The 14,346-nt window shown below is 48.6% G+C and overlaps 1 protein-coding gene across 1 annotated transcript in view; it reads left to right on the top strand.

Moving 5' to 3' along the window:
- Positions 1 to 14,346, top strand: part of APBB2 (amyloid beta precursor protein binding family B member 2) — a 382,196-nt gene that overhangs the window by 357,465 nt on the left and 10,385 nt on the right. The window contains exons 12-13 of the mRNA XM_047091376.1: positions 11,131 to 11,245; positions 13,841 to 13,928. Of these exons, the coding sequence (XP_046947332.1) occupies positions 11,131 to 11,245; positions 13,841 to 13,928 (203 nt within the window). The remainder of the gene's footprint in view (positions 1 to 11,130; positions 11,246 to 13,840; positions 13,929 to 14,346) is intronic.

The following is a 14,346-nucleotide window of genomic DNA, read 5'->3' as shown; positions in this document are numbered from 1 at the left end:
TGGTGGGCTCTCCGGGTCAAGAAGTTAAGTGACTTCTTTAGGGTCACCCTGGCAGTGCAGGGCAGCTGAGCATTCGGCCCCAAACCCAAAGTTGTTCTCATCCCTTCTCCGCTTCCAGTCCTCTCTTCCCTGACACATGATTCCTCCCCCTGCCGGCCCTCCCACATCCCACCTCTGCCCTTGACCTTCTGCTGTCTCTGCTCACTCCCGCTCTGTTGCCTTCTCATGATGCGTTTGAGTGAACGTACCTAGACTATAATGTTGTAGTTCAATTAATAGAATGTCAGAAGTTAGTAAAACAGGTAAGGCTGTATCCACATCATTGTTTCTGTACATTGTTTATTGGGAGCAGGTGGGGCTGGAAAATGAAGATAAGTGCTTTGCCAGTGTTTACCGCAAACAGTTTCTTGTATTTGACTGTGATATTTTAAGCTTGATTACCTCCCCCGGTTGATATGTTGCCTCTAAACTCAGCTGGCATCTCTTGGCTTCATCGTAACATGGCTCGAAATACACACTTCTGTGCGACAGAGCTCAGCTAAAATAAGCACCGAAGGGCTATTCGTTGCAGCAAAGTTGGGAAAAGGGATGGGATGTCAGCGCTTGGAGTTGCCGTTAACGGGACTGTTTTATTTTCTGGATGCCGTGTGAATGCTAACGTGTTGTTTCTGCTCTGTTCCCTCATGCCTTCCTGGATTCAGAGAGAGGTAACCAACCGATTTTCACTTCTCCCTCTTCGTGGTGTCTTTTAAGTGTTTGGCACAGCTCACTTGCTTTCTTCATGCCATATTGCCACCCCCACAGACGTCGTTGTCTTTGAAAAGCAGAACTGTGTTCTGTTTAACCTTCTATCGTCATCATTCTTATGTGTCCTCATGTAGAACAGAGTATGGAGTTGCATCTGGGCCCCCGACCCTCTGTTGCATTTGGCCCTGTTTGGGGAAGTCGATGGGCAAAAGTGATGAAGGTGTAACGGGAACGTGGTCACTTCAGTTATGGCTGGGAGGGGTCGCAGCCGCATGCTGGGGAGTAAACGTGAGGAGAAATACTAACGCTGGGTCCCATGTTGTATCAGCCTTATCATGCTTCTTGAAGAATTAATATTAGGGCTTAAATTACGTTTTCTCTGGAGTTTCATTGGGAAGGCTTGACTGCAGGCTCGTGGCCAGAAGGACTGACTCCATTTCAATCTCGATTATTAGTCAAAGTATATGGATTCTTCTCCTTTCCCACATCTAGATGAACAAACTCTGGAAAGGGTATAACGCTGAAGCGAAAAGCAGGTGTTTGTACCTCAGGTGTGTGTGTGTTTCCAGCACTCTCAGTGTCAACCTGCCCATTTGGCTGACTGGGGGCTTTAAGCTCCACACTTAATCACTTAATTAAAGCTCCGTTTTTGATGGTAGAGGAAAGTTTTCAAATTTCTCTTTAAAAAAAATTTTTTTTAATGTTTATTTTTTTGGAGAAAGAGAGGGAGAGACAGAGACAGAGTGTGAGCAGGGGAGGGGCAGAGAGAGAGAGGGAGACAGAATCCAAAGCAGGCTCCGGGCTGCAAGCCGACATGGGGCTCGAACTCACGAACCACAAGATCATGACTTGAGTCGAAGTCTGACGCTTAACCGACAGAGCTACCCAGGTGCCTCTGAAATTTCTCTTTTTGAAAGAATGGTTGTGGTTACTGCTTGGCAAAGTGAAGAGATGTAGGCAGTCGCCTCTTTGCATTGGAGTCGATTTCAGGGGAGCTCCCGCCTGGTTGGGGCCGAGCCGTCAGTGCTCAGTGGTGAGGAAGGGAAGGGAGACAGCATCGACTGAGTGGGCAACACTTCCAGAATCAGTCTTCCCGAGGATATGGTTACAAGAATCTGCAAACTTGACTGAATCTTTAATTATCTTTGAGGAGGCTGTAACTTCTGGAGGTGGTGGAAGCTTCCAGAGGATGAGGCATGGGAGCTCCCTCATCTGAAGTAATGAGAGGGCCTGTCTGAACCAATGGTGAGGATATTCTCAAGATGTTCACTAGCTCCTGCCCCCTCTGTATTTATTCAGGAAGCTCTGAATACGAATACCAATTCTGGTCCACCAAAGCCACCTTGATTATTTGCAGATGGTAGAATTTCAAATCTGTTGACACAGCTTATATGTCTCACGGAAGTGCCTAGTGAAGGATTCCCTGTGGAGAATGTGTGTTTACCCAGGTGATGAGTTACTGGAATGCCCTCTGAACGGGCATCCCAGGAACCTAGCGTATTTGTACTTAGCATCTGCTTAAGCTCGCGAAGGAGAAAGAAAGTTGAGTTTACAAAGCTAGAGCAAGAGCTTTGTGAAATTAGTGATGCCTGCTGATGTGCCAGTGGGTAAAATTAAAAAAACAAAAAATCGTGTGTGTGTAACATTCTGATTGGCCATCTAGGAGGATGGCTTTCTCATCCCCTTTCTTCCTCTCCCTTCCTCCCACCCCCAAAATGAGATTTTCAAAGTCCAGTCAGAAAATAAGAGCATTGAGGCAAAGAAGTGCAAACAGTCTTGAAAACAAGACTCCTCCTCCCTCCGGGCCCTGTGCAGGTAACACAAAGTGGGGATAAAGCCCTTGGTCATAAAGGGCTTAGACATGTAATGTTTGCATCAAATCTCTTTGTTGCTATTTGTCTTTATTTGCATGTGGGTCCTGTCCTGTGCAGTTAAAGCAACTCTGGCTTATAAGATTCTACAGAAAGATAAGCAGGGAGGAAAGCGTCTTTATATATTTCAGCAAGTCTTAATATAATTCATATGAATGCAAATAATTATGAAAATATCACTCTCGGATAAGGAGACAGGATTTCAAAGGAGGCTTTTTCTTTGACTTCTTTTTCCTCATTTATAATGACAACTCCCATTAATTGAATGCCAGCCTTCACAAATTCCCAGCATCAAACATGTTTTTGACCTGAGCAAACACAGATTACATGGAAGGCGTTATCTTTTTGTGGAGACTGGGTAAGGACTGCTAGCAGCGGAGATTTGGTGAGAGTCTGAATGGAAGGGAATCTCCTAGAAAAGAGGGGAGAAAGTCACTCCCAGACAAGCCTGGGCTGTACTGCAGCTGACAGGGTCGGCTCGTGTGGGGCTGCTTCAGAAGGCAAAGTTCGGGGGGCGCCTGGGTGGCTCAGTCGGTTAAGTGGCCGACTTCGGCTCAGGTCATGATCTCACAGTCCTTGAGTTCGAGCCCCGTGTTGGGCTCTGTGCTGACAGCTCAGAGCCTGGAGCCTGTTTCAGATTCTGTGTCTCCCTCTCTCTGACCCTTCCCCATTCATGCTCTGTCTCTCTCTGTCTCAAAAATAAATAAATGTTAAAAAAAATTAAAAAAAAAAAAAAAAAAAAGAAGGCAAAGTTCGGTCCCACAGGCCAGAGTTGCAGAGAGGCAAATTTCAGGTCGTTATTTAGGAAAAAATATGTATGTTGGCTCACCAGGAGCATTCCTGCAGTGGAACAGGCTGATTCAATAAGCAAATAAGATTTCATATCACTGAAATATCCTAGGTACCACCTCTCTGGGCATCTGTAGACGGGGGTTTTTAACGTTAGCCTGGCTAACCTCTAAGAGGTCGGAAGGTGCCTTGTAAGTTCCTTTTGAGGAGAGAGAAACACAGAAGCAAATTCCATTTATGTAAGAGGGTTGTGGGGGAGAGAGGGAGGAAAAGGGTGAATACTTCTGTCTTGGCTCTTTTTTAATAGAACCCATTTGAATAAAGAATCATGTCTTCATTCATTCCATAAAGATGGATTAAGCCCCTACAGGGTGATTAAAATGCTGTTCAACTGAGAACAATAAAAGCATTCTTTTGTCCTTTTTCCTTGCCATTAAGAAATTTGAGGCTGTCATGTAAGCTTCTTAGCACTGACATTTTTCCCTGGCAGAACTGGAGGCTGGTCCTCTGGGGGAATAATTACCAACGAGAACAGCAAAAGGAGTAGAGAGTTGGAAACACAAGGGCGCCGTAAACAAAAGATGAAAGGTGCTCACTTCTGTTCAAGTTTAAGGAAGGGGCACAGATAGCTACGGCTATAAGCCTTCCACTTCCTGGGGGCTTTCTTGCTTTTGTTTTATACAAAAGGGACTTATTAAAAAACCAGTAAGACATCACTACATCATGACACTGTCACACTGGGCTTTTAACACAAGACTTGCTCTACCATACTGGGTGGCGGGGGAGGGGGGCATCACTTCCTGGTTTTTAAAGGAAACACTGTGATTCCCATGACTGCACAAAATAAATGTGTGGGGAGCAGGGGACTGGAACAGCGCCTCTTTTAGCAAATGGCTCCTCATCCGGCACTGTAAATGGAGCAAGCTGGAGCAAAGGACAAAACTGGTTCTTGCTGCTGAGTGTCAGACAGAATGTCTCAGACATCTGGAAGACTCTGTTGGAAAAAGTAGGAGCAGTGTTCTGACTGGACCTCAGAGATCATTTGGACCAGCTTTGTGGTTTTAAATGAGCGCACCAAAGCCCTGGGGGGGGTGCATGACCACCAGGGTACCCGGTCGCTGGGGGAGGCATAGAAGCCCATCTGAGCCGTGGAAGCCAGGTAGCTGTATAGCCCAAGGGCTACTGGCGGCTCTGAGGAAAGAAGGGGGGAAGGTGGGAGGTGGCAGGAAAGCCATTGAGGGCTCTGTAGGCAAAGGTTCCTAAGATGCCCCAGCAGCGGGCTGACCCTCCCCCTCATGCAGTGTCAGAGCCACCTTGGGCCCCGCCTGGCTGTGTGACCCCCGGTGGCACCTGGTGCTTTTTCTCCCAAATTCCCACATGGCCCTAGGCCCATCGCAACAGCGTAGGCTTGCAGTCTGTCAGGAACACTATAGCTGTGGAGGTTTCTTGTTCCCCTCAGAACACAGGAAGATCTCTAGAAAAGGTCGGAGTGCTCTTACATGTGAGCATAAGGTCTCTTAGAACCCTAACACTGATTGGAAAATGTCTCTCTGAAAGGCCAAGTTGGACGATGTCTTGATCATTGTTGAAACTGGATGATGGGACATGGGGAGTTCATGGACTATCTCTTCTACTTCTGTGCGTGTTTGAGAGGTTCCAGAATGAGAAGTTTAAGGGAGAAAAAAATAGGCAGATGTACTATGTTCTTTTGCACTCAGAAGGTCCCACACTCCTCAGTCTCCTAAAGCTGGAACCCACTCCCTTCTCCAGGGAAAAGGCCCAGGACGCCAAGGTCACCACAGACCTCCCTCCCTTCTTGTTGGTTGCCAAGACCGAATAGCCTGTCTCCTGCTGCACAGCCTTTGCAGCCCTGGAGACTTCTCCTGAAACCCTCTTTTTTGGATGCCTTTGGGACCAGCTTGTCCTGGGCTTGCCCCCTCCCCAATACTTTCTCCACCCTTTCATTGGGCCCTCCTGCCTCAACCGAGCCTTTTAATGCCTTTCTCTTTCGGTCCAGGCTTCGTTTTGTCTTTTCTCATTCTCTACACTCTCTTCTGCTCTCCTGACTACTGCTGCCCACAGGTCCATGTTTTTAGTCCAGACCACAGGCCTGAGCTCAGGGACTAAGCGTCCACCTGCTTGGTGGCCCTGGCCACCTGGAGGCCCTCAAACACCTCACACTTCCTGCCCAACATGGAGCTCATGAGCTTCCTTCACCAAATCCCTCCCCTCTCCCCACCTCGATGTGAGGGCACTTAGTTGGTCCAGCAAGGACCCTAGAGTTATTCTGGGTTCTCCCCTCATCACACCCATCAGTGTCAGCCATCCTTCCAACACCTTCCTTCCATCTGTCTCCTCCACCCTGTTCTCACAGATGCTAACTTAGCCCGCATCAGGCTCATCCTCTGCTACTATGTTGACATAGGGGGGTGCTCCCTTGACCCACTTTGTTCCACCCAAAGAAAGTTTTCAGAACTCCTGTCATGTGGGGTCACATGCCATACTGCAAGGCTCAGATGGCCAGACTGCTGATTGGCCACACATACAGCCTCCCTGCAGTCACCCTTGGCCCCTTACCACACCACTCTGTGGACTCTCTTACTTCCATGCTTTTGCTTGTGCTCACATTGAATCTTCTGTGAACCGTCCACTACCCTTCTTACCCTGGTGAGGTTCTTACTATGCTTAAAGATGCAGCTCAAATCTCACTGGACGTCCGTATCATTAGACAGTGGGCTTCCGAGGCTGAACCTTGTCTGTGTTTGCATCTCTGGTGCCTGACACATAATAGTGCCTCAGAAGCTATTTGTGGAGGGAATTGAATATTTTTTAAAAACAGAAGTCTTTAATCATTTCATAGTTTCGTTAGAACATAAAGCCAAGTGGCAGCCGTATTAGTCCAATTGCTGCTTTAACAAATTACCACAAACGGTAGCTTAAAGCAACACGAATTTATCCCCCTACAGTTCTGGAGATCAGAAATCTAAAATGAGTGTCGCACTTGTAATCATGGTGTCCATGTGGTTAAAGACTCCAAGAGGAAGTCTTTCCAGCTTTTAGAGGCTGCCTGCTTTCCTTGGCTGGTGGCCCCTTCTTCTGTTCTTTCACTTATAAGCAAAGTTTCTCCTTCTTTCCCTTGTAATTGTGTTGGGCCCAACCAGATAATTCAGGATAACAGCCCCATCTCAAGATCTTTAATTTAATCACATTTTGGCCATGTGAGGTGACATATTCACAGATTCTGGAGATTAAGGGTGAGCATCCTAGAAGGGTCATTGTTCTATTACAACAGCCTTTTCAGAAATCAGATGTTGGAAAGCCAAGTTTGTTTTATTTTTTTAATTCTTTTAATGTTTGTTTATTTTTGAGAGAGAGACAGAACACAAGTAGGGGAGGGACAGAGAGAAACAAAGACACAAAATCCCAAGCAGGCTCCAGTCTCTAGGCTCTGAGCTGTCAGCACAGAGCCTGACACAGGGCTCAAACCCATGAACCGTGAGATCATGACCTGAGCCGAAGTCGGACATTTAACCGACTGGGCCACCCAAGTGCCCTATGGAAAGCCAAGCTTTTGAAACCACCAGTTAAGCAACGTTTGGGTTTCATTCTAAATAATAATGAAATTAGATGAGCCACGCACTTCGTTGCACACAAGGGAAGCTGTTCACCTTGTGTATGCCCCAGGTCTGAAAGAGAGGACTTACCTGCTTCTGACAGACCTCCGTGTATAGCTTGCGGCTATTTAGGGTGACTCGAGACACACAGATCACTTGACCTCCACAGTGAGGAGAGAATGCTGGTTTTTTTCCTTGGAAGCAGATAGAAAACCTGGAGGGGTTAGTTATGGGATTCACTCACCATCACAAACTGACAGATTCCTACCTTCCTGATCTATCAGCCTGGTACCTGAGAGGGAACAAGAAAAGACAAAGCTGTAAAAAAAAAAAAAAAAGAAAAAAGAAAAAACTGTCAGAATCCCCCAAACAAAGCCTTTGGCGGCTGAGCCTCTCCTCTGGGAAGATGTGGGTTCCAGATGGTTGCCTTAGGCATTAATCACTTTCCCTGAAGCCAGAAGAAAATGAAGATTAATAATAATAATTTTTTTTAAAAATTACTCCTGAGGGGTTGCATATTAAAGAACAGAGGGCGTGGAGCTGAAGTTTGATAGGATGATCCATTGCTTATTGATAACGGCTTGTTTCATCCTCCTTGGTGGTAACCTTGCACTTGCAGCACTTGCCGGCCAGCCAGCAGTCCTGAAGAGCAGGGTGGACCTTGGAAGCTATGCCATAGAATATCAGAGCCAGACAGGAACCTGGGAAACCTTTTTTTTTTTTTTTTTTTTTTTTTAATCCAACTCTCTCACTTAGAGATGAGGCTAGACTCCATGCCCGAGGTTGTATAGCTCAGTGGATTCAGGAATGAGACTGGAATCCGGGTTGCCTGAATCCCGATACGTTGCTCTCTGACATTGCCTTACTATCTCTGAGAGACAACAGACACGTTAGATCTGTGCAAGAACTACAAAAAGTAGTGTGTGACAAGCTCCTGTCCTTTGTGCTATAGAATTTATATGCTATAATAAGCATTTAGACACCAGCAAGGTCCTGGCACCCAGCAGGCTCTTGAGCTGGATGGACCGTGCAGTAGAGGGAGCAGTGCCCCCCTAACAGTGCAGGGACACCAGCGGTCGCCAAGTGAGAAGAGATGCCATGAGTGGGGACCTGCCTTTCCAGAGCAGAGAGGAGAGCTCCTTGGCTGGAATAAGGATGCTGGGAGAGTAGGGGCGACAAATTTTGGAACTGTAGAAATCCACAGAGTTGTTGGTGACCACAGAACCAAACAGATTTGACCGCAGCTGAACGTAACTTTATTTATTTATTTAACTTTATTTATTTACTTAGAGGGAGAGAAAGCGTGCATGCAGGGGGAGGGGCAGAGAGAGAGGGAGACAGAGAATCTTGGACAGGCCCTGGGCTGTCAGCACAGAGCCTAACATGAGGCTCGAACTCACGAACCATGAGATCATGACCTGAGCTGAAACCAGGAGTCTGTTCGCTTAACCGACGGAGCCACCCAGGTGCCCCGAACATGGAATTTTGAAGGGAAACAGTTGTGCATGGTAAGACACCGCGTATATTCCTTTAGGATCCATTTCGGAAAGAAAAGAAGCCAGAGAGCTGGGAGCTAGAAACAGGGCTTCCCTTGAGCATGGTCTCCAAAAGTGAGGCCCTCTCTCATTTCTTTTTTAAATACAGTATAAAACCTTGGATTGCGAGTAACCTGCTCTGCAACCGTTCCACAAGACAAGCAAACATTGTTCATAAATTTTAACTTGATAAAGGAGCGATGTCTTGCAATACAAGTAGTACATGACGCGGAATGTCACATGATCCCAACTGAGCCAATGGTTCTTGAAATTCACTTTGATAGACAAGTGCTTTGGATCATAAGCATGTTTCCAGAACGAATCATGCTCGCAAACCAAGGTTTTACTGTACCGTGTTGTCTTGATGGTGGTTGAGACCAGAATGGAAAGGCATCAGGAACACAGTGTAGAATAAGACTGTGCTCGGGGCGCCTGGGTGGCTCAGTTGGTTGAGCGTCTGACTTCGGCTCAGGTCATAATCTCGCGGTTCGTGAGTTCAAGCCCCACGTCAGGCTCTGTGCTGACAGCTCAGAGCCTGGAGCCTGTTTCAGATTCTGTGTCTCCCTCTTTCTCTCTGACCCTCCCCCGTTCATGCTCTGTCTCTCTCTGTCTCAAAAATAAATAAACGTTAAAAAAAAATTTAAGACTGTGCTCATCGCTCAGTCTGGGCCCAGCGCCTTACCCAGACCCACCCCTCAGCCCACTGCCGTGTAGCCTGACGCCTCTGACTGAGGGCCGGCTCACCCTTCAGGAGATCAGGATGCGTGCTGCAGGCCCCATGCCGGAAAGAGAAAGGAACACTCGGTACCTATATGGCCAGGCCTGGACTGGATATTGGGGATGAATAAGGCACAGATCGTCTTCACAGAGCTTTAATGACTTGTGGGGAATACACGCTCCTACACAGACACCGATGGTACCCGGTGCTAAGTGCCACGTGCATAAGTTGTGACCGCAGCACTGGGAAGGGTGATCTGCTCATCTCCGGGTCCCACGTGGTGACAAGGGCATGGAGACCGTGTGCACAAAGGCAGGGAGCAGAGACCTGCTGAGAATGCCCGAGAGGTTGTAGGGCTGGCAAGGGGCGATGGGTTCAGGATGTTTTTCGGGAGGTAAAACTGGCCAAACAAACACAGGGGTTGGGTACAGAGGGTGAGGGGGAGTCCGGAAGGCCTCCTGGTTCTAGCATGGGGGACACCAGTTGAGACAGAACAGGAGGAAGGAGAAGGTTGGGGGGAGCAGGTATTGAAGCCAGGTGTGGACAGGCTGAGGCTGAAGTGCCCTGACCTGGGGTCGGGGTTCGGGAGCCCCCACTGCACATGGCGTGCGATGCAGGGGAGGCTTTTCTGCCACATCTCCACGATGGCCAGTGGCCTCCAGTGGGTAGATCCCTGTGCCTTCCCAAAGAAGCCAAGGATATCTAGAAGAAAGCGGCCGTCATGGTCTGTGAAAAGACCACCAGTTCTTTTATTAAGAGGAACCATTAAAAATAAATCCATGTGTGGTTACATTTACAGACAGTATCCTGGCTTAAGCAACAAACACAAAGAACGCGTTGTGATCCAGATGGGGTAAATCTGGGCGAGTATTGTTCTTAAACACTTCGATCTTTAAACCACTGTCCTCCAGTACGAACAGTAAGAAATTTAGTTGTACGGTTGGTTGTTTGGCCCGGTTCTTTTGAAGCCAGGTCTTGCCACAGTCGATATCCTTTTCATCAGCAGAACAGATGCTAACACGCAGCACCAGCTGCACGCCCACCGAGGTGGCTGGGCTGACGATATAGAGTGCCATGCTGCCGCCGTCACCCCGGGCTCTGGAGTGGGAGCCGCGCTTAACAGAATCAAACGCCTTTGACGGGATTTCAATCTGTGGTGTCTCCTTGTGTCACAGCCCAGCCCGTGACTGCCCGTCCGCTTTCTCCTGCAGCTGTGGGTCCAGCGCATTCTCCGTGCACGTGTTTACCCATCAGCCCCTATTGTTCTGCCTCTGCTGTACCACTGCGTTTGTCATAATAGCGCTCATGCACATTCATGCTCTTCTCAAGCCCCTTTTCTCTTTTATAATCATGGTATTTGTTGTTACACTAGAGAGAAAGTTCATCAAGAATTCGGTTTTTCATTAAGGGCTGTAAGAGTTTCCAGGAGTTCAGCACACTAACTTTGGGAAACATTGTAGTTCTTTTACTCAGAAATGAATTCTTTAAAAAACTTTTTTTTTTTTTAATGTTTATTTTTAAGAGAGAGGGGAACACAGAATCCGAAGCAGTCTCCAGGCTCTGTCAGCACAGAGCCTGACGTGGGGCCCAAACTCAACAAATGGCGAGATCATGACCTGAGCCGAAGTCGGATGCTTAACCGACTGAGCCCCCCAAGCGCCCCAGAAATGAATTCTTAAATCCATGAAACTGCTCCTCCATTTTGGGGTAGCTATTGAAGTTTACATTTTGTTTTTAGCCCTCGCATACTCTGTTTACCACTGACATACCGGCTCCTTGCTCAGCTAACATTCGTCACTAGAGAGTGTGTTGGTAAAGTTTCCTTTTCTAACATACTGATAATTTTGTTTGCACAGAGATTTTGCTTACGTAGCAAGAGACAAAGATACGCGAATTTTGAAATGTCATGTATTTCGATGTGACACACCAGCAAAAGCCATTGCCACAAGTCTCCACGAAATCTGTTCCAAGGTAAGGCAGGTCAGGACACTGTGGTCAGTCCCTCTCTTTTTTCTCACTGCCTGAGCAGGGAAGGGGCCGTGAAAGGGCAGGGGCAGGGGGCAGGGGCAGGGGGCCTGCATTGTATTCAGGGAGAAGCGAGCAAACCATGTATTTAGCCCAGGAAAAGTACTCCTGCATTTCAGGTGGTGCTCTCAATGGCTCTCCACCCACAAAATGAGCAGAGCCTTTGACCCTCCCACAGTTTGGAGGATATGGTAGGTGGGCAGAACAGTGACGGGCAAGGTGGTAGAGATGGGTACCCCGAGCCTAACTGGGAAAAGGGGGAAAGGAGTCAGGGCAGATTTTCCAAAGACAGGGCCCCCTGATCGGAGAGTAAACACAGGGAGAAGGGAGGGTGTCTGTGCAAATGCAGGCAGCCGGGAGTTGCCGTGAACCCACACTGACTCCAGGAGGACACATAGCTGCTCATGGAAACTGACCGGCTGTGAGGCAGGGCCGTGGTCAGTGTCTCACACTGGGGAGGTCCTGCTTCCTTAACCAGAGTCACAGAGCCTCAGAATGAGGACAGACAGTCGGGCATCTCGGGACTAGCCTTCCTTCCCTCCAGCAGAGAAGTCCTGCTAGAAACATCCCCACCCTCTGCCTGGTCCCTCCTTTGACCTCCATCCACAGGGCCCCCTACTTTTCAGGAGGCTGTTCTATTAAAATGAGCAGCGCTGACTGTTACAGAGTTCTTTCTTGTGTAGACCTGAAGTCCTCTTCTCTAGAACTTCCGCGTATTTACTTGAGATGTGAAATCTGTAGCAACAGGGAAAGATGCCTCCATCTTGTCTGTTTGCTGGGAAGCCCTTTATTACTTAAAACATTTGAAGCTGTGAACTGTACCTGTACATTTAGAAGTGCTGGACAAGTATCTGTCCTGTCTCCCTCATTTCTCCAGAACCCCCACCCCCATCTCTTTTGGGTCACGTGGTTACCAGGCCCCTCACCCGCTTCTGAGCGTACTGTAGTTGGTTCCCCCTGAATGAACACAGTGTTCTAAGGGTGAGCCAGTAGAGAAAAGACCATGGGCCACTCTGTCCCTTGACCTCCAAAGATGCAATACTGGGGTGATTGATATTTTTAGCAACCATATCACCTGCCGTCTTGTGTTCAGATAGTGATTAGCCAGGTCCCCAGGACACTGTCACAGATGCCCTTCAGGCAGGCCTTTCTACTCCCCAAACTTACTTACTGAATCTAAACACCAGACCTCACCGTCACCTCTGCTGGACGTCACCTTTCTGGTTTGAGGCGGATGTCAAGACCCAGCCTCATTACAGCCCCTCTGAGCTAGCCATGCCCAGGCTGTAGCCACTGCTGGGCAACAGGGACAAAGCAGGTGCCAGCCACATTTCCTCGGCGGGGGGGTGGGGGGGGGGTAGGAGCTGGGACCAGTCTGCTGCTCTGATGCAGGTGACCAGGACTTACAGGATGGGTGCTGGTCCTGACACCACTGTTTATCCCAGCCCAGATTCACACTGGTGCATCAACAAGCCTGGGCCCGGCTGTACCTGTTATAGCATTACAGCACACTCCCCAGGTGCCATTTTCTTCCTCCATTTCTGCAACAGGCACTGCTGAACACTATTTACGTGCCAGGGACTGTTCTAAGAACACAGCAGAGACTAAAACAGAAAAGAAAAATCTTTGTCCTTGGGGAGTGTAAGGCCCCCAGAACACGGCCTGGCACAGAGGACGTGCTCAGTAAAAATTTGATGTTGTTAAACTCAGCCGCCTCCTTGCCTGCTGTCCCAGGCACAGGCCGAGACAAGGGTGGAGTGGAGCTCTGGAGAAGAAGTGACTTTCGTTCTGTCTGGAATTTTCAGAAAGCTTGGGCTGGGAATGAAGGTGTGAGTCACCTTTTGGGTCATCGAAGGTTGGGCTCCTAAGCCACACCAGCACTGTGTAAACAGAAGTGAGAAGTGATGACTTTTCAGTAAAGGAGATGTTAGTGCCCCCAGCAGAAGAGAACCAGTGTGGTAGGCAGCTGACAGATTGAACAGCTTAAGAATAACAACCCCGATCAGCTAATATTGCTGAGCACTGACAAAACTGACATAACCTTATCACTGGGGACATAAACATGCAAAGAGGAAATGAGACACAAGAGGTCAGGTGACTCGCCCAAGATCACACAGCTAGTAAGTAGCGAAGGTGGGATTTGAACTCATTCGTTATCCCCAGGGCCCGGAAGAGGGTACCTAACAGCCAGCATTCAGAAGCAGTGGGAAAAGTCCGTTACTGTGCATGTCTCACTGACCTCAGTGGGCCAGCAGAGGATATTTGTTTGGGTTGTTTCACTAGAGGTAGGAGCCAGGTGAGTGGAGGAATGAGTTCCAAACAATCAGGGGGCTCTGAGGGCTAGTCGTTCACCGGTTACCCCTGGGGAAAATGAGCACAGTTCTCCATGTGTGCAGTACGGGGGTGGGAAGTCAGGCAGTAGACTGTATGTAAAGCCAGCTTAGCTTGGAAGCAAAGTCCACTCAGACCCTTTGCTGGCTGGAATAGCTGCAGGCAGGGCGTCTGTAACCACAAACCACAGTGTGTTTTTCCCCCCTTCAGATTATGGCCGAACGGAAGAATGCCAAAGCCCTGGCCTGCAGTTCCTTACAGGAAAGAACCAATGTGAATCTCGACGTTCCCTTGCAAGGTAGGTCAGTGCATCTGCTGTCTTCACGATGGTGCTGTCCATCCTAGTCAAGAGCCAGAAGGTCTCACAGGGCTCCCGGCCATTTCTAGTCTCCTTAAAAACCATGCTCAACCCAGCAAACACACACTGAACCAGCCCCAGGGAGCCTCCTGTGCGCAGAGTTCATTTTGTGTCAATAGGGTTAGGCACAAAAGGCCAGGATGAGTTTCATTGCTACAAAAAAGGACGAGATTAAAGAATATTGTCTTGGGGCGCCTGGGTGGCTCAGTCGGCTGAGCGTCCGACTTTGGCTCAGGTCATGATCTCACGGTCCGTGAGTTCGAGCCCCGCGTCGGGCTCTGTGCTGACCACTCAGAGCCTGGAGCCTGTTTCGGATTCTGTGTCTTCCTCTCTCTCTCTGCCCCTCCCCCGTTCATGC

This window comes from Lynx rufus, unplaced genomic scaffold (genome assembly GCF_022079265.1).
Source record: "Lynx rufus isolate CCGP_SWC_20201006 ecotype Redwood Valley unplaced genomic scaffold, mLynRuf1.p SCAF_3, whole genome shotgun sequence".
Classification (NCBI taxonomy): domain Eukaryota; kingdom Metazoa; phylum Chordata; class Mammalia; order Carnivora; family Felidae; genus Lynx; species Lynx rufus.
This window is presented reverse-complemented; position numbering and strand designations above follow the sequence as displayed.